Source organism: Panthera onca, chromosome D3, assembly GCF_046562875.1.
Source record: "Panthera onca isolate mPanOnc1 chromosome D3, mPanOnc1 haplotype 2, whole genome shotgun sequence".
NCBI classification, from domain to species: domain Eukaryota; kingdom Metazoa; phylum Chordata; class Mammalia; order Carnivora; family Felidae; genus Panthera; species Panthera onca.
In genome coordinates this window covers 8,650,812-8,678,460 of record NC_138350.1, presented here as the reverse complement: position 1 = coordinate 8,678,460, position 27,649 = coordinate 8,650,812, and the positions used below count along the sequence as shown (strand labels likewise).

The following is a 27,649-nucleotide window of genomic DNA, read 5'->3' as shown; positions in this document are numbered from 1 at the left end:
TCTTGAGTTCAAGCCACATTGGGTGTGGAGACTAGTTAAAAGAAAAAAAAAAAAAGTATTCTAAACCCAACCATATCAATAATTACATTAAATGTAAATGGTTGACACACCCAAATTAAAAGACAAACTCCTCAGACTGGCTCAAAAACAAAAACCCCAACTATATGCTGCCTCTGAGAAACCCACTTTAAATATGTAAACAAAAATAGGATAAAAGTAAAAGGATGGAAAAAGATATACTATGCCAACACAAATCAGCAGAAAGCTGAAGAATGTTAATATTGCTATCTTAATATCAAAGTGTATCTCAGAGCAAATATTACAAAGAAGGTCATTTCATAATAATAAAAAAGCCAAACAAGAACATAACTATCTTAGGCATTTATACATCTAATAACAAGGCTTCAAAAGAATGAAGCAATTACAGAATCATAAGGAAAAATAATCTTCAATTACAATACAGATTTCAAAAAGAACTATCCCCCATCCCCCAATAATTAAGAGAACAAGTAAACAGAACATCAGTAATATAAAAGCCTGAACAACACTACCAACCAATTTGACCTACCTGTCATTTATATAATATTCCATCTAACCAAAATACAATGCACATTCTTTTCAAGTACATACAGGACATTTATAGCCTGGAGAATATTCTAAGGATAAAACAAACCTCAATAAATTTGAAGAGATTCAGTTCATACAAATTATGTTCTCTGACCACTAGAAAATTAGTAATCAATAACAAATCTGGGGGCAGCTGGCTGGCTCAGTCATAAGAGCATGTGATTCTTGATCCCAGGGTTGTGAGTTCAAGCCCCACATTGGATGTAAAGATTAAACTTAAAAAAAACAAAAACAAGGGTGGGAGGGAGGGGTAGGTGGGTGATGGGTATTGAGGGCACCTTTTGGGATGAGCATTGGGTGTTGTATGGAAACCAATTTGACAATAAATTTAACATTAAAAAATAATAAGGTAAACATAATTACCACTATGAATTAAAACACTCAATTTTGACATCTTGAAAAAAAAAAAATCTAGAGTGCCTGGGTGGCTCAGTCAGTTAAGTGTCCAACTTTTTTTTTAATTTTTAAATTTACAAACAAGTTAGTTAGCATATAGCACAATAATGATTTCAAGAGTAAAATCCAATGATTCATCCCCTACATATAACACCCAGTGCTTATCCCGAGTCTCCTCCTTAATGCCCCTTGCCCACTTAGCCCATCCCCCCACCCATAACCCCTCCAGCAACCCTCAGTTAGTTCTCTATATTTAAGTCTCTTGTGTTTTGTTCCCCTCCCTGTTTTTTATTATTTTTGCTTCTCTTATGTTCATCTGTTTTGAACCTTTAAAAAAAAAATTATTTAATGTTTATTTTTGAGAGAGAGAGAGTGTGTAAGTGAGGGAGGGGCAGAGAGAGAGGGAGACACAGAATCCGAAGCAGGCTGCAGGCTCCAAGCTAGCAGCAAAGAGCCTGACAAACTCAAACTCACAAACCAGTGAGATCATGACCTGAGCCGAAGTTGGCCACTGAACCAACTGAGCCACCCAGGCACCCCATGTTTTGAATCTGAAATTCCACATATGAGTGAAATCATATATTGTCTTTCTCTAATTTCACTTAGCATAATACACTCTAGTTCCATCTGTGTTGTTGCAGATAGCAAGATTTCACTCTTTTTGATTGCCAAGTAATACTCATGTGTGTGCGTGTGTGTGCATGCGCGTGTACCACATCTTCTTTATCCATTCATCTGTCGATGGACATTTGGACTCTTTCCATACTTTGGCTATTGTCGACAGCACCGCTATAAACATTAGGGAGCACGTGCCCTTTTGAAACAGCACACCTGTATGGATAAGTACCTAGTAGTGCAATTGCTGGGTTGTAGGCTAGATCAATTTTTAATTTTTTGAGAAAACTCCATTCTGTTTTCCAGAGTGGCTGCACCACTTTGCATTCCCACCAGCAGTGCAAAAGAGATCCTCTTTCTCTGCATTCTCACCAACATCTGTCATTGCCTATGTTGTTCATTTTAGCCATTCTGACAGGTAAAGTGGTATCTCATTGTGGTTTTTATTTGTATTTCCCTGATGATGAATGATGTTGAGCATTTTTTCATGTGTCTGTTAGCCATCTGGATGTCTTCTTTGGAGAATTGTCTATTCATGTCTTTTGCCCATTTCTTCACTGGATTATTTGTTTTTTGGGTGTTGAGTTTGGTAAGTTCTTTACAGATTTTGGATACTAACCCTTTACCTGATATGTCGTTTGCAAATATCTTCTCTCATTCTGTTGGTTGCCTTTTTGTTTTGCTGATTGTTTCCTTCACTGTGCGGAAGCTTTTTATGTTGATGAGGTCCCAGCAGTTCATTTTTGCTTTTGTTTCCCTTGCCTCTGGAGACGTGTTGAGTAAGAAGTTGCTGTGGCTGAGGTCAAAGAGGTTTTTGCCTGCCTTCTCCTCTAGGATTTTGATGGCTTCCTGTCTTACATTTAGGTCTTTCATCCATTTTGAGTTTATTCTTGTGTATGGTGTAAGACAGTGGTCCAGGTTCATTTTTCTGCATGTCACTGTCCAGTTTTCCAACACCATTTGCTGAAGAGACTGTCTTTATTCCATTGGATATTCTTTCCTGCTTTGTCAAAGTTTAGTTGGCCATAAGTGTCTAACTCTTGATTTCAGCTCATGATATCAGGGTTTGTGAGTTTGAGCCCCAAGCCCCACATCAGGCCCCATGCTCACAGTGCAGAGCCTGCTTCGGATTCTCTCTCTGCCCCTCACCCAATCGTGTGTGTTTACACTCTCTCTCTCTCAAAATAAATAAAATTTTAAAAAATCTGGAAAATATCCAAATAGTATAAACTAATAGCCCAGAGGGTAAAGAAATCAATGTATTCTGAACTGGATGAAAACAAAAAGACACCAAAGCATATGAAACACAGGTAAAGCAGTTCTTAGGGAAATTTATAGCACCAAACACTTATATTACAAAAAAAGAAAGGTCTCAAATGAATGATCTCAGCTTTGACCTTAAACTAAACAAGAAAGAAGCTCAAAGTAAGCAGAAGAAAGCAAATAAAGATCAGAATCGAAGAAAAAACAAAAGATCAGAATAGAAAACAATGAAATGGAAACAGAAAACCAGTAAAGGGAATCAATGGAACCCAAGTTGATTTTTTGAGATCAATATAACTGGTAAATCTCTAACCCAGGGTTGCCATGCTATGGCTCATAATCCAGCTGCTTGTTTTTGTAAATAAAGTCTCACTGGAAGCCTCACCCATAGAGCTGTGTTTACTCTCTAACAGCATTGCCGAGTAATTGCAATTCGGACTATATGGCCTAAATATTGACTATTTGGCCTTTTAAGAAAGAAAAAGTTTGAGGATCTCTGCTCTAGCCAAACAGATTGGGAAAAGAGAAAACAAATGATCAACATCAAAAAATGAGAGAAGTGACATCACTACAGATTTTACAGATATTTTCAAATAAGGTTATATTATGAACACCTTTATGCCAATAAATTAACTTACTGAAATGGACAAATTCTTTGAAAGACAATACCAAAGTTCACTCAAGAAGAAACAGAAAACCTGAATAGCTATATCTGTTAAAACTGATAAACTGTATCATACTTATTTACAGTTTTTAAGAAATTGGTCTATTTCTCACAGTCCCTTTTTAAGGGCTCATCTGATTAGGTCAGGCCCACTCAGAATGATCCTTTATTCATTCAGAGCCAACTGATTTGAGGCTTTATTTACACCTTCATGGTTTTGTCATACTATATCAATCATAGTCACAGTCCTGCCAACACCCAAGGGGAAGAAATTACATGTACACCATGTAAATGAACATTACATATATACCATGTACACCAGGAATCCGGAATCTTCAGGGCCAACTTAAAATTCTGCTTATCACAAATAAGGAAACAAATTTATTCACTGAAACATTATTTTTAATAATAAGATTTTGAAAACAACCTAAGCAACATACATAGGAGAATAAAACACAGTACATCCACACAATGAAGCGATTTTTTAAATCGAGGCATAACTGACATATATACAAAGAGGTAATCTTGAGAATATGTTATTAAGTGAAAAAATCAAAGTTCAAGAGTATAATATGCTACCTCTGGTGTAAGAGAAAAAAAATAAGAACATACACATGTGTTTGGTTATTTTGGCAAAAAGAAACAAGAAGACAGTTTAGGGGGAGAAAAGTGAATAAAACAGAAACTAGTAAGATTGGTGGCCCACAGACAGTGAGTGAGTAGAAACAAGGTGAAAGCCTGGAGATGTTGAATGGGAGTAGAAGGTATGAGTGTTAGTGACTTTTTTTTTTTTTTTTTTTTATTTGAGAGAGAAAGAGAGAACACGAGAAGGAGATGGGCAGCGGGGGCGGGGGGTGGGGGGGAGAAAGAATTTTTTTCTATTTTTTTTAATGTTTATTTTTTTAGAAAGGGAGAGAGTGCACGTGCAAGCACTTACAAGCCAGGGAGGGACAGAGAGAGAGAGAGGGAGACACAGAATCCGAAGGAGGCTCCAGGCTCTGAGATGTCAGCACAGAGCCTGATGCGGGACTCAAACTCACAAACCATGAGATCGTGACCTGAGCCAAAGTTGGACACTTAACCGACGACGGAGTTACTCAGTACCACCCACCCCCTCCAGGGGGATTTTCAATCATGCCAGAAATGGTACAAGTCTCTCAGTCTTTCCAGCTTCTTTCACCTGACACAAGAAGGTCTCTGAGCTAATGGACTGATTTTAACTGACATATAATATACAAAAAAATTCCTATAGTTATAGATTCTTTTTTCTAATCTAGCTTGTTTCTCTCAGAATAGCTCAGACCTGGATTTGAGTCCTAGCACTGCTGTGAATTATCTGCATAGCCTTATGCAGGTCACTCCTTTTTACCTATGAAAAGGGACAATTTTTCCCTCTTTCCCCACCCCCACTAGGTTGTGAGGGGAAAAACAAAGGAGCTCAAAATGACCTGAGGTCCTATGCAAACTGTGAGGTGCTGAAGGGTAATGAATAATTCTACTAAGACTCAACCGCTATGAGAAAAGAGGCTTTTAAGGAATCTGCCTTTCTCGATTCAGTTGGAAGCAACTCCGCCCCCATGCCAAATCACAACCAGAGCTGCAGAAACTGCCAGTTTCTTTGAAATCCAATAGAAAACTATATAATGAATGTCTGGCACTGAGAAGCAGCTTATGCTAGAACTGCTAGGGCTCCAGGAAGCACAGAGAAAGCCTAGTCCTGCTCACCTTTCCCCATAGTCAGGGCCGACTCTCGCCTACTCTGTCTTCCCTCAGGTCTCTACAGAGGGCAAAGGAGAAGGAACCACAAGACTCCACTGAACTCCAAGTACAAACTTTATTTCTATTACAAGGATGTTAATAATAGTAGTAGTAGTGGTAGTAGTAAAATAAAAAGAGGTGAAGGGGCTCTGATACTTGGGTTTTCAGAGCAAGCCACGGAGCTTAGGCCTCAGGCCTGATCCCGGCAGAGCCCAGCATGGCCCTGGTGGCAACAGGGAGCCCCCAGCCTTCTCCAGCCGAAGGCAGTAAAGAAAAAGGAGCCGTGCTCCCCACCAGAAACAGAAGGCAGTTGTGCCAAATGCCGAAGAAGCAGATTAAAACAAAGCCTCTAGTGCGCTCACCTCTAGCTCAACTCATCTCCAAAAGCCTTGTTCCTAACATATATTGCAACTGGCCTGAACACTCTACCAGGTGCCTCCATACATACCAGAGGCCCAAATTCTAGAGTGCGGAGGGCCAGTACACAGGAGAGGTTACCTAAAAGTTCCCAGATCGAGGCCCCAGCAGGGAAGAGAATCACTCCATTGGCGAGTACCAGGTTTCCAGAACCTTTTCTCTCCTCTTTCCACCAGGACCATACAGCACCAAGAAGCAGTGGTAATAGTATGTCAAAAGATGGAGCCCTGGTGGGCTGAGAGGCCATACACTGTATTTCTGTGAGGCCAAAAGGCAGGCAGCAGCTAAAGCTGAAACATTTCTCAACAGCCTCCCTGCTAACCCTCCCCCAAACCTTCAAACTCCCACAGCACAATCTCAAAAGACACAAAATGGCCATAACCTAGAAAAAGTTAAAATCTGTAAAATCTCCCCTGCCCATAGAGCCCAAGAGGTGGGGCCTGAACTGCGGCAAGTGCTGCTGTGCAGAGAAGATGGAACCAACGTGCAGGTTCTTTGCAGGTTCATTACTCCTCCTCTTCTTCCTCCTCTGCATCCCCAGCTCCCTGCTGCTTGGGGGTTTTTGCCTGAACGACAGAACACAAAGTAGAAAGCAGGAAGTGAAAAAGCAGTCCTCCTCCTTTAGAGCCCTGGAGATGTCAAACTGCTATGGAAACCTCCTCATCCAAAGCCAAAAGAACAGCCCTTTGGCCACGAATGCCTGACCGCTCACCTCTGACTTCAAGAACCACACCAGTTCCACCCATTTCTGAGTCCTAGCTGAGCATCATGGGCTGGATCCCCAATTACCTTTGCAGTTCTGTTGCGGTAGTTGGCGGCTGTGGAGGTGACCCGCGAGTTCCTGCCACCCTCACTCCTACCACTGAAAGAGAAGGATTGGAAACTAGTACCTGAGAGGTTGCTGAATAAGTCAGAAAACTCGGGAGAGAACAAAAACAGCTGGAACCAGACAAAAGCAGCTTTCTGCCAGCAGACCAAACAAATGAGCAACGGAAAACCCACCAATAGCAAAAGAACATGTTGGAAGCAGGTCACAATACACACAAAAGTCCACACACTCCCACTATGTTCTCCCGAGCTATTCCCAAGCTCCACTCCTGGGCTACTGATTCTTACCTTGCTCCGTATCTCCCGGAAGGCCCACGGGGGAAGGAGGGTACGAGGTTTTCTGGGTAGAGATTTCGCACCGGGTGAATCACTGGAGCATGTCCAGTGGCCATGGCCGAGTTATGGCTGTTTCGATTCCGCCCCCGGCTGTCTTGACTGTCTAAGTTGTTGAGCTTCAGTATGCGAGGAGGACTGGGCTGGCACCCAGGTCTGGGGCTTGATGTGGATGTTGACAGTCGGTTACAGGTAGCTGTCATATTGTTAATGGGTCTGCTGGGGGGAAGAGGGTAGGTGGGCCCTTTAGCCATTTCCTGCTTGATATCATCCATGTAACCAGAAGACAGATCTCCTGAGAAGAGAAAAAAGCACCAGTTTTAGGGAAAAGCCTACTCTTGCTATTAGTGCTGGATTTGGGGCAGGAGTAATAGAATTCTGGGTAGAAGAGAACTGCCTTAGCCCTAAAGACTGCTGAAACCCACATCTTCAGGACAGGTTTGGGTCCTGACTTATTTTGTCCACACTTGTTACTTGGGTCCTCAAACACAGTCTTCCTGAGTATTCAACAATGGTGTGCCAGCAAACCTCGAAAAATAATTTGTAATTGGCTTTGTAATGGTTAGGTTTAAAAAACAGCTTACTTGCCTAGTCATGCGGGTTTTTTGGGTTTTTTTTAATGTCTATTTTTGAGAGTGTGCATGTGCTCTAATGGGGGAGGGGTAGAGAAAGCCAGAGACAGAGGATCAGAAGCAGGTTCTGCGCTGACAGTAGAGCCTGAAGCAGGGCTTGAACTCACAAGCCATGAGATCATGACCTGAGCCAAAGTTGGACACTTAACCGGCAGCCATCCAAGGACCCCCAGACATGCGGTTCTTAAATAATATTATTACTAATGAACTTGAGTACCCTAAACTAGAAACAGGGACCCAGTGCAGACACAGTAAGATCTGAAAATTATTTCCAAATTATCAACTGCACAGATAGAAGACCTACAGCTGAATAAGCACTGATGAGCCTTTCTCATGGCTGTCCCCAAAGCCATTACCCTATAATACACTTGAGACAGCTCAGTCTAACATGGGACCAAAACTAGCCTCAAGAGAGACCCCAGTGAGATCCTACTGTGCTTGGGAATTCAGAATTCAGGTAACCCCCATGTTAGAGTAGCAGATGACAAGTGGTAAGCAGGCCTGAGCCAGCAGCAGACCTGTGGCCTTGGCTCAGCCCTGGCTAATACCCTGGTGTCTGACACGCCTCTTGGGCAGCTCTGGTGAAGTCTCTGGATGCTGGAAATCCTGTCTAGGAATCCCCTCCGTCACATGGTTGTTTGCTGTGGCTGGACGTTGGTCACACTGGTCCTGACAAGAAAAAACAGAATTTGTACTTCAGAATTGAGTTAACCCTAAGAGAGGGAACAACAGGAGGAAAGGAAGGAATGGCAGGTTGGGCAAACACACCTTATGGGGGGAGGGAGGAGACAGACACAACTTCGACAACCACCGTGAAAAAGGGCCCAGGACTAAGAGGAAACACATCTGGAATGGCTCAATCATTCCCATTAGCACCTAAGGCACTAAGAGAAGCACTCTGATTTCTACTAGGATAAGGGAAGGGTTGATCTCAGGAACCCAGAAAAGCACATCAATACTTTGATCAAAGAGGATCTACACGGTTACTTCTTTCATAGTATCTCCTTGGAGACAACAAGTAGTTACTTATGTACTGCTTGATCCAAAAGCAGATGCTTTCTTATAGAAACGTGTCATGTTCTAGCAACAGCTATATCAGACCAACTACATAAATGACGCTGAACACAGCTCCAGGAGTAGCTTCTCATAACAAACAAGACTAGACAGAGAATATATTTTTTACCAACAGGTTGGAATCCTAGACTGCAAAGCTGAAAAAGCACTTTATTTATTTTCAAATGTTTATTTATTTTTGAGAGAGAGAGAGAGAGAGAGAGAGAGAGAGAGAGAGAAGAGAAGAGAAGAGACGAGACAGAACACAAGTGGGGAAGGGGCAGAGAGAGAGGGAGACACAGAATCTGAAACAGGTTCCAGGCTCTGAACTGTCAGCACAGAGCCCGTCGCGGGGCTCGAACTCACAAACCGCAAGATCATGACCTGAGCCGATGTGGAACGCTTAACCAACTAAGCCACGTAGGAGCTCCTGAAAAATAACTTTAGACTGTCTAGTCTAATTCCCTCATTTACAGACATCCCCAGTGAAGGGACAGAACCTATCCAAGGTCAAACATAAAGGTAAAGCCAGAACCAGACCTTCAGGTCTCCTGGAATTAGAGACTCAAATGCCACCAAAAGGAAGAAACTGCCTTGTCAAAAATAAAATGTTGGTCAGTGATCTCAGGGAACCTCGCATCCAAATCTTTTTGGCAGGTCCAGGATGCTTGCTTAAATGGAGTCCTGGCTCCTAGGTCCTCAGCTAATGACATTATGGTTTTAGTTGACAGAGGTAGAGAATGTCTGAAAGCCTGAGGTAGTAGACCCCTTTGATAGCTCACAGAACAGGGCATGGCCAATAGCCAGGTCAGGTTTACATGCAACTTAAAAGCTAAAGAAGCATTCTCAGTTCTAAAAGTCTCAGGTTTACTCAGAGGATCTGCATGGAATGAAGTGGACAGGTCCTCTAGAGACTCTTACCTGGTGATGGAACAGCACCTCCTCCTCCAGCTGTACCCCACAGAATTCACACGGGATGATGACGCTATCCTCTACAGGGGGTGAATTGCTCAGGCCCATCAAAGAGTCTAACTGGTTACTTGCAGCCTGCTGCAAAAACTTTTGGAAGATGACATCAGGGTCCTCCACCTCTTTGGGGGGAGTGCTGCCCATACTGAGTGAAGGTAAGGCACAGGAAGGGTTACAGCTTGTCTGTCTCAAAAAACATAGATTAAAAAAAAAAAGCAGAAGTTAAGGAAAACACTACATTCCTAAATCATTATCTAAAAGTCACAAAATGTTAATAATGCTTAATACTGGGGAGAGAGACTAAAAAGGGTGAGTTAGGGCAAACGCAGATGAAACACTCTACTTTTACTTTTAATATTTCTGCTGTTTTGTATTTTTTTTTACTGTGTTCATGTTATTTTTTCTTTAGATATTTCATTTTTGGGGTTCCTGGCTGGCTCAGTCAGAATATCTGACTCTTGATCTTGGGATCAGGAGTTCAAGCCCTATGTTGGGTATAGAGATTAAATACATTTCAAAAAAAAAAAAAAAAAAAGATTTTATTTTTAAGTAATCTCTACACCCAACATGGGGCTTGAACTTATAAACCTGAGATCAACAGTCACCTCTCTACCAACTGAGCCAGCCAAGCACCCCAGTGATTATTCTTTTTATTTGGGGGGGGGGGCGGGCGGGTTGTTTTTGATTATTCTTTTTAAGTTGAAAAGATTGAAGATTCTCCCCACAACCACAGAATAAGAGAGGCTGTTATCCCTATTAACGGGTTTTCTTATGCTGCTCCCAAGACAAAAACTGGATGTATTCAAATACTGTTACTATTCCACTTATGGAGGGGGCACATATGTTCCACCTAGAGCACAGGGATTACTTAATAGTTATGGAATGGTTCCCTCCACCAGGTAATCCTCAAACACAAAGGCTATTCTCTAACCATTCCTAAATGGCTCAAGAACTTTCAACCATTCAAAAAGAATAGGACACCTTTCATATACCAGGTATTGAGAGATTCAGTAGCTAGGAAAACACAGAACCTCCTCAAAAAACTCAGCCTAGTGGTGCAGACCAACAGGGCATCAGGAGCCCATACCACAGGGTGACAGGCTAAAAGAGAAGCAGGCACAGCACTTTCAAAGAGTGAGACTTCTGACCTAGCCTTCAGAACTTAGGATAGTTTCCTGAAAGTCATGCGAGAACTAAGTCCATGAGCAAGGAGTCTGCACTGTTGAGTGTGTTGGGGAGACAGGATGGATGGCCACACACATTGCAGGCAGAAAAAGTCAAGTGCAAAAAAACCCCTTAATCCTTCCAGGGAACTGCAAGGACTTCAGTATGCCTCCAATACATCAAAATGTGGCATGAGATGAGACCAGCTTATAAGATGGTCAGTAGAGATGTACACTAGTGACCACAGAATGGGAGGAGCAAGCGGGCCTGCCGGAATGAACATTACTTTTTCCAAGAGGGAACAAGGCAGAGTTTTCAAATCTGTAGGTCAGTCATGCCATGTTAAGAAATACAGTTGCCACTTCTGCCACAGGTGCATTAAAATAGTTTGCTCAAGATCTCATGTGGTCTCCAACACCAACGATGACCTGCACATATTCCTCAAGTAATTCACAACACACCTGATGGTCAATCAGCAGTTCCTCTGGGTAGAGCTCCTCACAGAATTCACAAGGCAACATGGTCCGGTCAGCCGTACCTAGGTATCAGGCCATACAGTCAGACTCAATGAACAAAAACAAACTCAATTCAACCTTTTATCTTCCTTGTGAAGTTTTGTATAAAAGTCCAACTTCCTTTGACATTTCTTATATATAGCAATTTGTGGGGCTATAAATCCTCAAAGGGAAACCATCTAAGAGACAGGCGTTAGGCAAAAAAAAACTTCCACTATGAAAAAAGAGATTGCTTTGTCACCATTTCCTGAGTAGAAATAAAGTGATTACTTACCCACTACTCTAATTAAGGAAGAATTCAAATGTGTACTAACTCTAGGCACTAATCTAAAGGCTTCTGTGCAGTATTTCTGTCCCCCAAGAAAACTAATGGAGATCCTACATTACTCTCATTTTACAGATCAGTAAGTTGAGGCCTGCTTATGACTGAAAGACAAATATCCTGAAAAACTCTCCCAGGGGCACCTGGGTGGCTCAGTCAGTTAACCATCGGACTTCGGCTCAGGTCATGATCTCACCATTCATGAGTTTGAGTCCCAACTTGGGCTCTGTGCTGACAGACAGCTCAAAGTCTGGAACCTACTTCACTTCAGATTCTGTGTCTCCCTCTCTCTCTGCCCCTCCCCCACTCTCATGCATTCAAGCGCACACGCTCTCTTCTCTCTCTCAAGAATAAAATGAAAACAAACAAGCAAAACTCTCCCAGTACAAAATACCAAAAAAAAAAAAAAAAAAAGATGCTCAATAAAAGTAACTTAAGAGGGCAAATAAATAAGAGGTTTAAGCCCAGGATTCCCCAAACACAACAGCTTCGGCAAAACTGCTGAACTGGAGGGTGAACAATGAGAGGATGACCTAGGTCTTCACTCTGGGTAGGAGAAAGAAGTCTCCACCAAGAAACAGTAACTAAGTTTGGCCTTTACATGGGTTTGAGTCTAGAATCTACACTTCTGGTTTTATATAAATTCATGTTTATAATTCTCAAAAACCCAAGCCAACCTAAAATTCAATTTAAAATGATCTCAGTCAGTAGTATCGCTAGGCACCTGCCAGAAGCACCTATAAATACTCTTAGGAGAACACGGCAGAAAAACTGTTAAAACACATGGGCACACATGCAGGAGGCAGCAAGCCACCATGACAGCAGAAACAACAAATAGCAAAAAAAAAAAAAAAAAAAAAAAGACTTCAGATATATTTTCAGACACTATAGAAAAATAAGTATATTTAAAAATGTTTAAAGCTATGTTTAAAATGGAATTAGGACTATCCCAGATATAAGAGATTATTTAAAATACGAGAAGACACAGTGAAGAAAAAAGAACCAAATGGAACTCAAATAGAATAAATGAAAACTATATAATCACTGAAGTGAAAACCTCAATGGACATATTGAACAACAGATTAGAAAGCAGACAGTTAAGAAGTTGCCCAGAATGCCCCACAGAGGACAAAGAAACAGAAAATGTAAGAAACAGGGAGGACAGAGCAAAAACTAACACATCTAAACAGAATTCAAGAGAAGACTACAAACAGGGTGCCTGGCTGGCTCAGTTGGTAGAGCATGCAACTCTTGATTTTGGGGTCACGAGTACAAGCGCCACACTGGGCATAAAGCTTACTTTAAAAAAGAAAGAAAAAAGAAAATGAAGAGACTACAAAGAATGGACAAGCAATAATCAACAAAGTAACAGATAACAATTTTCCATATAGATGAAAAATACAAATCAGGAAAGCTAGCAAAACCCTAGAGATGTAAAGCCAGAGAAACTGCATAACCTAAAAGCCAAAAAGATCTTAAAATCAGCCAGACAGAAAAGAAAGTTACAGAAATTTTAAAAAAGTTATTGAAATTAAAAAAAAGGAAAGCTTATAGAAATAACACTAATAGATGACTTCTCTATAGGCAACAACAGAAGCCAAGAAATAGAATATCTTCCAAGAATGAAGACAAAATAATTGGCAAGGTAGAATTGTTATTACCAGAGAAACGATCACATAAAAAAAATAAAGATATTTTCAGACAAACAGAAATACAGAATTTACAATCAACAGACACTTCCAATAGAATTTCCAAAGAATATACCTTAGGAAGAAATTTATCCTAGAAGGAAGTTCTGAGAAACATGCAAGAATGGGTGAGCAAAAAAAAAAAAAAAGGTAAACATGTAATAAGTACAAATAAATATAATGAGTATATAAAACAAGAAATGCCTACATCATGGTGTCAAAAAGAAAATAAGAGAGAACACTAACACATGGGTTTTTGGGGTTTTTTTAATGTTTATTGGGGGAGGGGCATACAGAATCTGAAGCAGGCTCCAGGCTGAGCTGTCTACACAGAGCCCAACATGGGGCTCGAACACACACTGCAAGCTCATTACCTGAGCAAAAGTCAGACGCTTAACTGATGGAGCCACCCAGGTGCCCCCACATCAGTAATTAAAAAAAAAAAAAAAAAAAATTTAACATTTATTTATTTTTGAGAGAGAGAGAGAGAGAGAGAGAGAGAGACAGAGTGCAAGCGGGGGAAGGACAGACAGAGAGGCAGATACAGAATCGGAAGCAGGCTCCAGGCTCTGAGCTGTCAGCACAGAGCCTGACACGGGGCTCAAACACATGCACTGTAAGATCATGACCTGAGCCGAAGTCAGACGCCTAACCTAAGCCACCCAGGCACCCCAGTAATTTTTAAGTCATAAATGGGTAATCCTAATTCTGAGGGCACTGTATTAATTGGGAGAACTTTATCACTAAGATTCAGTCTTTGTTAAAATAAACATGTTGAAATTTCCAGGGCAACCATGACAAGAATAGCGACAGAGAACATAAATTCCATACGAGAGGAAAAATGGAATGAAACAAGCAAACAAAAGTCAATAAAACAATCTAATAAATAACCAGAAAGGAGAAAATAAAGGAAACTATACTGAACCCAGTCTTCACTTGTGACTACTATGCTACTGCCTCTTACTTTCTTCCATACCATGAAAGTCAAGTCTGAACAGTTGACAAGGAGACTCACATTAAAAGACGCTGCTTAGGTGTGCCTGGGTGGCTTAGGTGGTTAAGCGTCCAGGTAAGTGTGCGACTCTTGGTTTTGGCTCAGGTCACGATCTCACAGTTCATGAGATGGAGCCCCAAGTCAGGCTCCACACTGTTAGCACAGACCCTGCTTGGGATTCTCTGTCTGCCCCTACCATGCTCACGTGTGCATACGTGCATGCTCTTTCTCTCTCTCAAGATAAATAAAGTTTAAAAAAAAGATACTGCTCAGAGTTTGGAAAAGCCTTTCTTTGGGGCTAGGGCATTTTCCTAAGGGAAGAAACAGCAACTATTAGGTAAAAAACAAATCAAACATGGGGCCCTGGGTGCCTGGGTGGCTCAGTCGGTTAAGCATCCAACTTAGGCTCAGCTCATGGTTTCTGAGTTTGAGCCCTGCGTCAGGCTCTGTGCTGACAGCTCAGAGCCTGGAGCCTGCTTTGGATTCTGTGTCTCCCTCTCTCTCTGCCTCTCCCCCACTTGTGCTCTCTCTCTCTCTCTCTCTCTTGAAAATGAATAAAATGTAAAAAAAAAAAAAAAAAAAAAAAAAAGAAATCAAAGGTACCAGCATACCATAAAAGGTTGTTGAAAAGAATTCAAAGCTAAACATTACAATGGGAAGCCTTGTACTGCTCCCCAAAATGCAGGATGCCTCTCTAATGAAACCAGCTTTTAAACAATCTCATTATATTACACATTCACATCCTTTTATACACAAGGACTATAAGGTCACCTAATTACCTGCTGAAAGTGGTAACCTCGGGGGAGAACCAGGAGACTGTTTTCAGTGGGTAAAGACAAAACTTAAACTCCCTCTTACACTCTTTTACAACGTTCATTTTTTTTTTTAATTATTTTTACCTTTCTTCTTTAACAGATTGGGATATAATTTACATATAATGCAATTCACCTATTTGATTTATACACAATCATTTTTATTACATATGCAAATTGTTTTAAAATATTTTCTACTCACGGGGATGGAAAGTATAACATAGGGAATATAGTTAATAACTTGTAATACACTTACTGTAGTAAACATTTCATAATGTATATAATTGTTGCATCACTAGGTTGTACACCTGAAACTAACTTAATGTCAACTATACTTCAATTGAAAAAACCTTCTATAATACAAAGAACATTTTCTTAAGGAAGAAAATACAGCCTAAAATAGTGTTTTTCCAATCTGTGGGGACATCACCCTCTAAGGAGCCAGACTCATCCCTTTATTCAATCTTAGAATTTACATGAATTTACATGTTAACCAGTCACTATCTAGAGTAGATCATAAAAACAAAATATTTTACATATATTTACTATTAAAAAGAATTTTTTTAATGCTTACTTATTTTTGAGAGAGACAAAGTGTGAGCAGGGGAGGGTAGGCAGAGAGAGAGAGAGAGAGAGGGAGAGAGGGAGGGAGGGAGGGAGGGAGGGAGGGAGGGAGGGAAACACAGAATCCAAAGCAGGCTCCAAGCTCTGAGCTGTCCGCACAGAGCCCAACGTGGGGCTCGAACTCACGAACCATGATATCATGGCCCCAGCCGAAGTCAGAGGATCAACCGACTGAGCCACCCAGGCACCCCTATTTTTTAAATTAACTTATTAGAAACTACAAAAATTTTTTAAAAGGAAAAATACATCAACACCTATCCAAGTTTCTATTAACACTACCATTTACTTCCTTTAAGCAAGGCATACGACACTCTACCATTTACCTTTTAACCAGGACCAATTCCTATTTTATCCAAATCAACAAAATATTAAGAATTATCCTACTATTCTTGGAGTCACTATTCATACAGTGGTATGAAGAAAACTCATAGCTGACAGCTGTGTAATTTTAGGTCCCCAAAATCTCTTACAACTCAAGCGTTTTAAATATGTAGGACATGCATCCCTCAAACATACTGTTCTCCAAACTAGAGACCCAAAGTGATGGTTTACTGAACACAATCCAACTTTTATTTTTATTTAAAAAATTGGGGGTGGGGGAGTGGGCGCCTGGGTGGCTCAGTCGGTTGAGCGTCCGACTTCAGCTCAGGTCATGATCTTGCAGTTTGTGAGTTCGAGCCCCGTATCAGGCTCTGTGCTGACAGCTCAGAGCCTGAAGCCTGCTTTGCATTCTGTGTCTCCCCCTCTCTCTGCCCCTTCCTTGCCCATGCTCAGTGTCTCTCTCTCAATAAATAAATGTTAAAAAAAATTCTAAAAAAATAAATAAATAAAAGATCTGGGGGGGGGGGGATAAAAAATGTTTAAATAAATAATGTTTATTTTCTTGAGAGAGAGAGAGAGAGAGAGAGAGAGAGAGATACAGAATACAAGCAGGGGAAGGGCAGAGACAGAGGGAGACAAAGAATCCGAAGCAGGCTCCAGGCTGTGAGCTGTCAGCACAGAGCCCAACGTGGGGCTTGAACTCAAGGACTGTGAGATCATGACCTGAGCTGGTCAGATGCTTAACCAACTAAGCCACCCAGGCGCCCCTATTTTTATTTAAATGTTTATTTATTTTTTATTTTTGAGAGAGAGTGCAAGAGGGGGTGGGGCAGAGAGAAAGGGTGAGAGGGGATCGGAAGCCAGCTACATGCTGACAGCAGAGAACCTGATGTGGGGCTCAAACTAACAAAATGTGAGATCGTGACCTGAGCCGAAGTCAGATGCTCAACGGACTGAGCCACCCAGGTGCCCCCCAACTTTTGTTTTTAAAAGTTTAGTTTTATTTATTTTTTTTAGGAACCTCTACATCCAACATGGGGCTTGAACTCACAACCCAGAGATCAAGAATCGTAGGCTCTACCGACTGAACCAGCCAGGTGTCCCAGAATTTTTATTTTTATTTTAAAAGTTGTTTGTTTGTGTGTTTTGAGAGTGAGCAAGCATATGCGAGCAAGTAGGGGAGAGGGAGAGGGTGAAAGAGAATCTTAAGCAGGCTCTGTGCCCAGTGTGGAGCCCATCATGGGCTTGATCTCCACGAACTGTGAGATCATGACCTGATTCAAAATCAAGAGTCAGGCACTTAACCAACTGAGACACCCAGGTGCCCCCAGAATTGTTTTTAAATGCAGGCAGGGAGGGGAGCAAAGTTCTTTATAGAATCATAACTATTTAGAACAAAGGATAAAAACAAAATCACTATTGCACAATTGTCAGTTATACCTGATTCAAGCAAGAAACCTTAGTGAATACAAAAAACTACTAAATAAAAGATGGTGTAAATATCTCATTCCCCCACAATCTCAAAATAACAATCTGCATGTAGCTATTATAAAGATAAAAGCTATCCATATAATGAAGGTACCTGACAGACTTCATTTTAATGAATAATAGGATAAACTGACATCTTGAGAAGGACAGCATCACCAACATAGCAATTCTGCCAAAACTGTGTAACCTGAATCTAAACATGGCAAAACAATCAGACAAATCTAAATTAGGAAAGAAATATTCTGCAAAACAACTGCCCTGGACTCTTCAAAAGTACCAATGCACTGAAAGAAAGAAAGAAAGAAAGAAAGAAAGAAAGAAAGAAAGAAAAAAAAAAAAAAAAAAAAGACAGGTGGAGGGGGCTAAACTAAATTAACCTAAAAAGAACACAACGTATAATCCTGGATTTTGAAAACAAAAAAGCTCCAAAGAACATTATGTATAAGTCGGGAACCTCTGTTAAATGTCCTGAGAGTGGTATTTGTATTGTGTTTACATAGAATACCCTTGTTTTTAAGATACATGCTGAAGTATTTAGGGATAAAATGTTATGTCTGCAACTTATTCTCAAATGATTCAGGGGTAGAAATAAAAATATATAAAATAAATGGAAAACACTAAAACTGGCAAATATAAACAAGGGGTATATAGATAGGAACTGTACTATTCTAACAATTTCTACGAATAAAAAGTTGGGGAAAGCAAAACAAAAAAGGCAAATCTTATCTGATGGAAAACTTACAATTTTATATAAATTATATGGTGTTAGACAAAAAAAACCCTGTAGAGACAGAGACTAGTGCAGAATAAACAAACCTACCCTTTATGTCATTCAGAGCATTGGGACCTTCAAGGGACTGGTCTGCACCACATACAGCCCTCCAGAAGTCCTGCTCAGCCATGCTGTGGGCCTGCCCTTCATTTTGCAGACTTAGGGCCAACATGAAGTCCAGGTTTGCACTATCTTCACCACCCTCTTTTGGGGGCTGCCGGGTTCTATTCCTTTCCTGCCTTTCTTGTTCTTCCACTGGATGGGAGAAAAAAAATAAAACAGTACTCAAAATACATTAGAGATGTTGCTACCCCTCAGCTCAAGTCCATGCCGAGCAACTATTCAAGGTTTACAGGCATCTATGCAGGAACAAAAGAGGCCTAGCCTTCCTGTTCTCATAGGACTCCAAATATTAAGTCTGCTGTGATAAAAGTCTCCACTATTATTTTGTTTTATGAATACCCAATACAATGGGTGTCCAGCTAGCTCAGTTGGTAGAGCATGAAACTCTTATTAATACCCAATATTATTGAACTATAATTATGAAACAAGCACCATGCTTAACATTTTATATATTCTCGCACTATAGCAGAATGGTTTGAAGCATGGCGTCAGATTGCTTGAATTCAGGTCCCAGCTCTGCCACTTACCTACCCTCAAAAGACTGCTTATGACAACTAAATCAGTTAATACATATAAAGCACTTTACAAATGCCTGAAGCACATCAGGTATACTCAGTAAATATTAGCTATTAACAGCACTGTCACTGCCATTGTTATCATTATCATCAACCCTAGCTGTAATCCAACAGTAATCCAACAGCAAAGAGTTTCTACTGTTTCCCATCTATAGGAAAGTTATTCTTCTTAATGTTACCTAAATAAATAGAAACCTGATTGCAGTTTAATGTTTATTTTGAAGGAGAAAGAGCATGCATGCACGCAAGCAGGGGCAAACAGAGAGGGAGAGAAAGAGCATCCCAAGCAGGCTCCACACTGCCAGCGCAAAGCTCAACATGGGGCTCAATCCCACGAACTGTGAGATCACCATGAGGCAAAATCAAGAGTTGGATGCCCAACTGACTGAGCGATTCAGGCGACCCAATCATGTTTCTATAATTAAGATCTATTTGCCCCCAAAGCACTCTTCCCATTTGCCCTGAGATTCTGACACCATTTCAGTTTTCTAAGCCAAACACAACTCACACAGATTATTCTGAATTGGAAAATGGGCTGTCATGTTCCTTTGGTTGGTAGTCCTACTATGGAAAAGGTCCAAGTCAAAGGCTCTCAGCGGTCTTCGGGGTAGCCTCATAGGTGGGTCCAGAGCCTCAATTTGTCTGAGGAGCTGGGATGCAATCCAGATTCCATCTTGACCCCAAGACTCATCATATGCATTAGGAGGCATGGCAACCTCATCTCTTTTTTCCTCTCCGTCTCTCCCACAAACTTCAGGATGAGTCTTCAGATCTTTCACCAGGACATTGCGCCCACAATTGCCACATAACTCCGTCCGGGCACCACAGTAATCTTCATGGTCCTTCAGTTTGAGAACAGAAAGTTCCAAATCACAGTGCTGGCAAAGGGCAAGCCGTAAAGGACACTCAGTTTCCTGCAACACAGGGTAATGAGGCAGTTAATATGCAGATCTAAGAGAGCCTATGTTTTAATCAGGGCAAGGAAAGCCAAAAATATATATTTACTTCAATATTCTCTTCCAGCCCTAGCTTTGCCTGCCATGCTTTTCTATGCATTTAAGAGTCACAGCTTCCCTCTTGGTCCCTGTCACCAGGTTCTACAGAGGGAAAGAAATTCTTAAAAGGAATCTACTCAGCCACCCTATCATCATTTTGTGCACACATTACAAAGTAACCTAAAATCAGAGGCGCCCAGGAGCAAATAGCAAAAGCATAGCAATTCAGATATGTTTGTCAAAGTTACACCAGCCTAATTTCCCTTTACCATTTCAATCTCTTAAATACCTGGTAATGAGGAAAACAGGCTGTTCTTTAGAAAGACACTGATTTCTCTAATCTGCACATTTGTATATAGCACTGGCTTTAAATTGATTGAATAAACCAGGAATTAATTACCAATGAAGATGACCCCAAGAGTATACAGACTCAGCAGATGAAGGACAAAACTTTTATACTTATTTTGAAATTGTAAATAAAACGCTTTTAGGTCAGTAATCTCAGTAATGTTGGCCCTATGATAACGCACTCTCTTCATGGTGCAGGAAAACTAACCTCATGCTTCTTTAATTGCCTCTTCTCCAACTTCTTATTACATTTGCAGGTCACCTATGATAAGAAGTGACAATAAATTGGCTTTGTGACAACATAAGCACTTGCTACTGCAAAACAGCAAGTATAATACATTTATGAACATTTGAGTGCTTGGGTGGTTCACCTGACAATGTTCTGTATCCATGTGACTCTCCATGTCAGATTTGGGAAACGGTTCCTTGCAGATAGGACACATACCAATGTTCCTTTGACAGTGGATCTCATGGATGGTAAAATTAAACACAGGAATTTCTTTCTTGCTACAGAAACAGATCAAAGTGAAAGACAAGCATTACTGACCTCTGCACAGTGGTATCACATGGAAATCTGGCTTGTCTGATCTTTAGTCTCCATTACTTCTCTTTAGTAAATCTAGTCTATTATAAGCTCTTAAGATTGTTACTACCCCTGCTTTTCAAGAAGTCCTGAAAGTTTTGAGTCTTCTGCACAACAATGAGTTATCAGTACTATGTACTACCTTTACAAGTTCAGCCTCACTTTCTACATGCCAGAGCTAATCAAAGCCAGCAACATGAAGTCAGACACCAAGAAATGAGCTGCGCTTCTCTATTGTTTTTTAAATGTTTATTTATTTTTGAGAGCACAAGCAGGGGAGAAGCAGAGAGAGGGAGACAGAAGATCTGGGGCGGACTGCGCTGACAGCAGCGATTCCAATGTGGGGCTCAAACTCACGAACCATGAGCTCATGACCTGAGTCAAAGTCGGACACTCAACTGACTGCCACCGAGGTGCCCCAAGCTAGGCTTTTCTAAAACCATCCATGATCCCAAGCACAATGATACACTCCAGGACTGTTTAAAAAAAAAACAAAAACAAAAACAAAAAAAAACAGAACAAAACAGCCTACCATTTATTTTCACTCTCACTCTGAGGTAGGTTTAATCTCATTAGACTTTATTCCACTAAAAGTCAAACCAAAAAGAGCAGATGCCAGCATTGGGATAGCCAGTGGGGAACAGAAAACTGCCTCCCTGGGGCACCTGTGTGGCTCAGTTGGTTGGGCAGCTGAGTTCAGCTTAGGTCGTGATCTCACGGTTCAGAAACCGGAACCCCTCATCAGGCTCTATGCTGGCAGTGCAGAGCCTGCTTGAGATTCTCTTTCACTCTCTCTCTTCTCTGCCCCTACCCCTACTTGCACTCTCTCTCTCAAAATAAATAAGCTGAAAGAAAGAAAGAAAGAAAAGAAAGAAAAGAAAGAAAAGAAAGAAAGAAAGAAAGAAAGAAAGAAAAAACTGCCTCCCTTATATCCCAGATGCCTTTCAAAGTGGGCTAGATACTAGTCAGGAACATGTTCTCTGTCCTTGTTGATATAAAGTTCACTGCAGAACTGTACAAAAATGAAGTCCTGAATCCCTTCCCCCAATCTTGTCTCCTCACTCACTTTTTGCAATTCTCTTTTAGTTTAAGGAATCCAATTAAATATCCTATCTAGGGGTGCCTGGGTGGCTCAGTCAGTTGAGCGTCTGACTCTTGATTTTGGCTTAGGTCATGATCTCATGGTTCATGAGTTTGAGCCTGCGTTGGGCTCTGTACTGACAGTGCAGGGCCTGCTTGAGATTCCCTCTCTCTCCCTCCCTCTCTGCCCCTCCCTAACTCGTGCCCATGCCTCTCTCTCAAAAGAAATAAATTTTTAAAAAGTCTTGGGGTGCCCAGGTGGCTCAAGCAATTAAGTGTCCAACTTCAGCTCAGGTCATGATCTCATGGTTTGTGAGTTAGAGCCCCTCATCAGGCTCTGCACTAACAGTGTAGAGCCTGCTTGGGATTCTCTCTCTCCCTCCTCCCCAACTTGTGCTTTCTCTCTCAAAATAAATAAACTTCAAAATTTTTTTCCTTAAAAAAATATTAAAGGGGCGCCTGGGTGGCGCAGTCGGTTAAGCGTCCGACTTCAGCCAGGTCACGATCTCACGGTCCGTGAGTTCGAGCCCCGCGTCAGGCTCTGAGCCCCGCGTCAGGCGCTGGGCTGATGGCTCGGAGCCTGGAGCCTGTTTCCGATTCTGTGTCTCCCTCTCTCTCTCTGCCCCTCCCCCGTTCATGCTCTGTCTCTCTCTGTCCCAAAAATAAATAAAAAACGTTGGAAAAAAAAATTTAAAAAAAAAAAAAAAAAAAAAAATATTAAAAAACAAAGTCTTTACTTTGTCATTTGGATGTGACCATCAGAAAACTCCCAATTTTAGTCTAGCTAAAAATTGTATTTAGAAAATGTGTCTATGGGGGTGCCTGGGTGGCTCAGTCAGTTAAAAGTCTGAATCTTGATTTCGGCTGAGGTCATAATCTGACAGTTAGTGGGACTGAGCCCCGAGTGGGGCTCCGAGGGGCACTGACAGCAGGGAGTCTGCCCTTCTGTGAGCATGTGCTTGTGAGCATTCTCTCTCTCAAACTTTAAAAGAAAAAAAAATGTCTGTCACCTAGATTAAAATTTCAGAAAAATTCTGAACACAATAAATAATGACAATTATACAAGAAATCTTTTTTAGTTTTTTTTTTTAGTGTTTATTTATTTTTGAGAGAGACAGAGACAGAGTGTGAGCAGGGGAGGGGCAGAGAGAAAGGAGACAGAATCTGAAGCAGGCTCCAGCTGTCAGCACGGAACCCGATGCGGGGCTTGAACTCACAAACTGCGAAATCATGACCTGAGCCAAAGTTGGACGCTTAACCAACTGAGCCACCCAGGCGTCCCTATACAAGAAATCTTTAATATCCTATTTCACCTCCAAAGCTAAGTACTACAGGAATTCTCTTCCACACTGAAATATAGACAGCTTAATTCTCTTTTACATAGTTTTAATCTCCAACCATAGTGTAAAAAACATTTTAAAGCAGGATGACTGATGTGTCTCCAGCGACAGTCATACTCCTAGTCTGAAAGACCAAGACACCAAATAAATGCAAATTCATTTTTACCAAACGGTGGAATTATTAAGGCAGCTCTTATAGAGAAACTGGAAGGTAATCAACTGTGAGATGGGAAGAAAACTCAAATGGATAAAGAAACTACCAATGTCTTGAAAGATTTAATTTCCCCTATTTCTCTAAAATTCCTAGCTTTCTAAGGAAACCAGTAGTTTTAATTAATTCAGTTTTATTTTTTTCAACTAGAGAATATTAAAATATATAGAAGGAGCTATAAATCAAAGTTATCATCTAAACCTATTAAATTAACAAAAGTTAAAAATTAGTAAATTCCACCATTAAATATGTTGTGAAACTAATATTCTAATACATTACCAGTGATACTGTAAACTGCTTAAAAATAGCCCGAAAATGTGTTTCTAGGACCATAATACAGTCTTTAACGACACAATCTCACTCTTGGGATTATGAAGATTTCATTAGTGTGATAAAATGATTTAAAAAAAACACTAAAAACGTCTAAATAAGTTAATGGCTATGTTAAATATGTACAACAAAATGAAAGTAGAGCTATATCATGATTGCAAATCATACATGTACAAATGCCACAAAAAATTAAGCTAATAATTACTGCTGAAATTCATAATTTTTAAAATAATTTTCTTTTTGGGGCACCTGGGTGGCTCAGTCAGTTAAGCCTCCAACTTCAGCTCAGGTCATAATCTCATGGCTGGAGTTTGAGACCCCATGTCAGGCTCACTGCTATCGGCAGAGAGCCCACCTCAGATACTCTGTCCCCTTCTCTCTCTGCCTCTCTCCCACTCATGCTCTTTCTCTCTCTCAAAAATAAACATTTTTGGGGGTGCCTGGGTGGCTCAGTCAGTTAAGTGTCCGACTTCAGCTCAGGTCGTGATCTCGTGGTTTGTGAGTTCAAGCCCCACGTCGGGCTCTGTGCTGATAGCTCGGAGCCTGCAGCCTGCTTCGAATTCTGTGTTTCCTTCTCTCTTTGCCCCTCCCCTGCTCATACTCTGTCTCTCTCGGTCTCTCAAAAATAAATACATGTTAAAAAAATAATAAAAAAAAAAACATTTTAAAAAAATAAAATAAAAAATTAATTTAACTGCCAAGATAGTCACACCAAACATTCCAACCAGACAAAATACCAATATAGTTGCTTCCTACCTACAGATAAAAAACAAGATGTTTTAAGTAAGAAAATGAGAACACAATTCCATATCTAAATAAAACTGCTAAAAAGCCTTAAGGATGGAGGGACTAGCAAGTTAAAGATGAAATTTCATTTTATTTGATTTTTTAAAGTTTATTTATTTTGAGAGAGAGAACAATCGAGGGAGAGATGGAGACAAAGGGAGAGAGAGAATCCCAAGGTTCCTTGTGGTCAGCGCAGAGCCCAACATGGGGCTCAATCTCACAAATTGAGATCATGATCTGAGCTGAAATTAAGAGTCAGACGCTTAACTGACTGAGCCACCCAGGTGCCCCTCATTTTATTTTAAATGTTTATTTTTGAGAGAGCGTTCAAATGGGGGAGGGGTAGAGAGAGGGGTCAGAGGATCCGAAGCTGACTCTGCACTGACACCAGCAAGCCCAACATGGTGGCTTAAACTCATGAACCACAAGATCATGACCTGAGCCGAGGTCGGATGTTCAACCAACTGAGCTACCCAGGCACCCCTAAAATTTTATTTTAGATAGAAGTGACTGAAAGGCAAGCCAAGGCTTCCAGAAAAATTCCCATCAGCCTTCTAAATGCTAAACACAAGCTAGAAATCAATTCTTTAATACATACAAAAATAAAAGTCTAAGCCTTTTTGTTTGCTTTTTGAGGGAGAGGGAGAGGGAGAGGGAGAGGGAGAGGGAGAGGGAGAGGGAGAGGGAGAGGGAGAGGGAGAGGGAGAGGGAGAGGGAGAGGGAGAGGGAAAAGCAGGCCTCACCCGAAGTGGGGTTCAAGCTCACCTGATGAGGGGCTAGAACTCACGAACTGAGATCATGACCTGAGCCAAGGTCAGATGCTTAACCGACTGAGTCACCCAGGCGCCTCCCTCCCTTTTTTTTTTCATTGGTTTTAGTAATCTCTACACCCAATGTGAGGCTTGAACTCATGATCCTGAGATCAAGAGTCGCATGCTCTTCCAACTGAGCCAGCCAGGTGCCCCTAAAAGTCAAAGCCTCCTAACACTGAAGTTCCTGTTCCCTAGAACTACTCCCCACAATCAGAGAAGGGAGGTAACATGCAAAAACATCTTCAATAACAAACTACTCTTTTTACTGGTCTAGTGGATCTAAGGGCAGCTCACATTTTTAACTTTTTAAATTTTTTATTATTTTTAGTATATTCTATGTCCAATGTGGGGCTCAAACTCAGGGCCCCAAGATCAAGAGTTGCATATGCTCTACCAACTGAGCCAGTCAGGCAAGGCACTCCAGCAGCTCACACGTTAAAGATTATCTTAACTTTTCTTACGGAACTATAGAAATATGGCTCTAAAAACAAAAATTTTAAACCTGGAATTCAAATAAGGTTACTTAGATGAGAGGCCTGTGCTGGTTTAGTCACCCTTCCATGCTAATCTTTTTTCTTTAAATAAATTGCTTTGGCTTTGAATAACCCTCTTTTCATTAGCTTTCCATTAACTTACCCTTTTTTTTTTAAACTCCCTTAGCATAGTTATTTATATATTGTCCTGGCCTTGAGATTCCTTCAAATTGAAGTGGACTCATAAAGAGTATCGTAACTGATGACACCGCCAGTATGTTTTCTTACATAATCACAATATTTTCTGGTGATTATTTGCATAACTGATTATTTCATTAACAGTAATGGCATACGTGAAACACAAAGCTCAAGTAGTTTTTAAATTGGCAGAAAGTGATAATGGCATAGTAGAAAAAAAAATACCCCATAAAGCAAGCGCCCTCTTAGAAATGAATCTTAATTCTGTTCAGGGAAGGAATACTGCAATCAGCAGTTGCTCTGATTATATCCTAATTTTGCTGAAAGCCCTGAGCAAAAATTGAAAGAGGCAATAAAAAAATAAAATTGTTGTTAGGTGGCTCGAACCTTCTATCAATCTGAGTCAAACTATTTTCCTTATTCAACATCTCTCCCCTTCTACACTTCCCTTAATTTCGTTAAGTTAAACACAGCTTTTTTTTCTTTAGCATTCCATAAGAGCACTTATATGTCACTAAAATACCAAATTCTCAAGAAATTATTAGCTACACTTCTAAGTTTCATTTCAGGAAGAAAAAGCTGCTCTTTCATGTCACTCACGTGGGTTACACACGCCAAAACAGAAAGTTTAATATTCAAGACTACACCCAGTCTTCACAAACAGTTCTGGAATCACGAAGTGATAATGATTAAGCTGGACTGCCGAAGACTTTACCCAGACTTTTTTTTTTTTTTTTTTTAAGTGGGGGAACATTCCTTTGGCAAAATCCTTTCTAAAAAGTTGAGTGGCTCTGGTTGAACTGCTCTCACTGTTAGATGTAGAGCCAAGCTCACTAAACCTCTTCCCAATCATCCCCAAGACAGCCACTGTAGCCACACAGGGAAATCTTTGCAACGCATTTGAAAAACACTCATCTACTCCAGACATTGCATTATATTTTTAGTATCTTTTTAAAAATGTATGAGGGGCGCCTGGCTGGCTTAGTCGGTAGAGCATGGGACTCTCGATCTCAGGTCTAAAGGTTGTGAGTTAAGTAGGGCAGTGCCTACCTAAAAAAATAAAAATAAATTTAAAAAAATAAAAATTTAAAAGTCTGATGTTTTTCAGAAAGACAAAAAATAAATTTGCTGATTTGTACATCAGAAAAGCGAAGCTCCAAAAACAGTGCGGTCATTTGCCAAGTCATTAACTAAAGGTAGGCACCAGAGCTGCAGACTCCCAGCTGCATCACATCACTCTATAGTCATTTCTCTACACTATCTGAACCCACCACCTTCTCAAATTAATAAAACAATGTTATATAAAATTGTTAAAAAGGCTTTAGTCCCATATATTTCCACAACATATGTGGTCTCAATTTTAACCTGCCAATAAATAAACTAAACCAACCCTTTACAGAAGCAAGTTTGTTCTCATTCCAATAACATTTCCTAGATTTAATCTCTTACCAGTTGTCACACAGTTGAGTGTCCTGGTCATCTAGAAATTCAGCCATCTTTAGCTCTTCCTGAAAACTATAAAGGAAGAAGTGTAAACTTT

At 40.7% G+C, this 27,649-nt stretch overlaps 1 protein-coding gene across 1 annotated transcript; it reads right to left on the bottom strand.

The window, feature by feature from the left end:
* Window positions 1–1,387: 1,387 nt before the first annotated feature.
* Window positions 1,388–27,618, bottom strand: TRAFD1 (TRAF-type zinc finger domain containing 1). Its single transcript, XM_060612347.3, has 11 exons — window positions 27,559–27,618; window positions 20,668–20,803; window positions 20,505–20,558; window positions 19,462–19,867; window positions 18,304–18,510; window positions 11,181–11,257; window positions 9,508–9,738; window positions 8,082–8,202; window positions 6,857–7,196; window positions 6,530–6,602; window positions 1,388–6,306 (listed from the first exon to the last, which is right to left on the bottom strand). Exons 1-11 carry the CDS (start codon window positions 27,603–27,605, stop codon window positions 6,247–6,249), a joined length of 1,752 nt encoding a protein of 583 aa, XP_060468330.2. The 5' UTR covers window positions 27,606–27,618; the 3' UTR covers window positions 1,388–6,246.
* Between the last annotated feature and the right edge of the window lie 31 nt (window positions 27,619–27,649).

What these genes read in the sequence shown, in the direction of transcription:
- TRAFD1 (XM_060612347.3), bottom strand. Translation starts at nt 27,605, where the DNA reads ATGGCTGAATTTCTAGATGACCAGGACACTCAACTGTGTGACAACTG. An exon ending in GGCAATTAAAGAAGCATGAG is followed by an intron (nt 19,868 to 20,504) that starts GTTAGTTTTCCT and finishes CCTGTGTTGCAG; the next exon opens with GAAACTGAGTGTCCTTTACG. An exon ending in ACCGCAACAGAACTGCAAAG is followed by an intron (nt 6,307 to 6,529) that starts GTAATTGGGGAT and finishes TCTGTCGTTCAG; the next exon opens with GCAAAAACCCCCAAGCAGCA.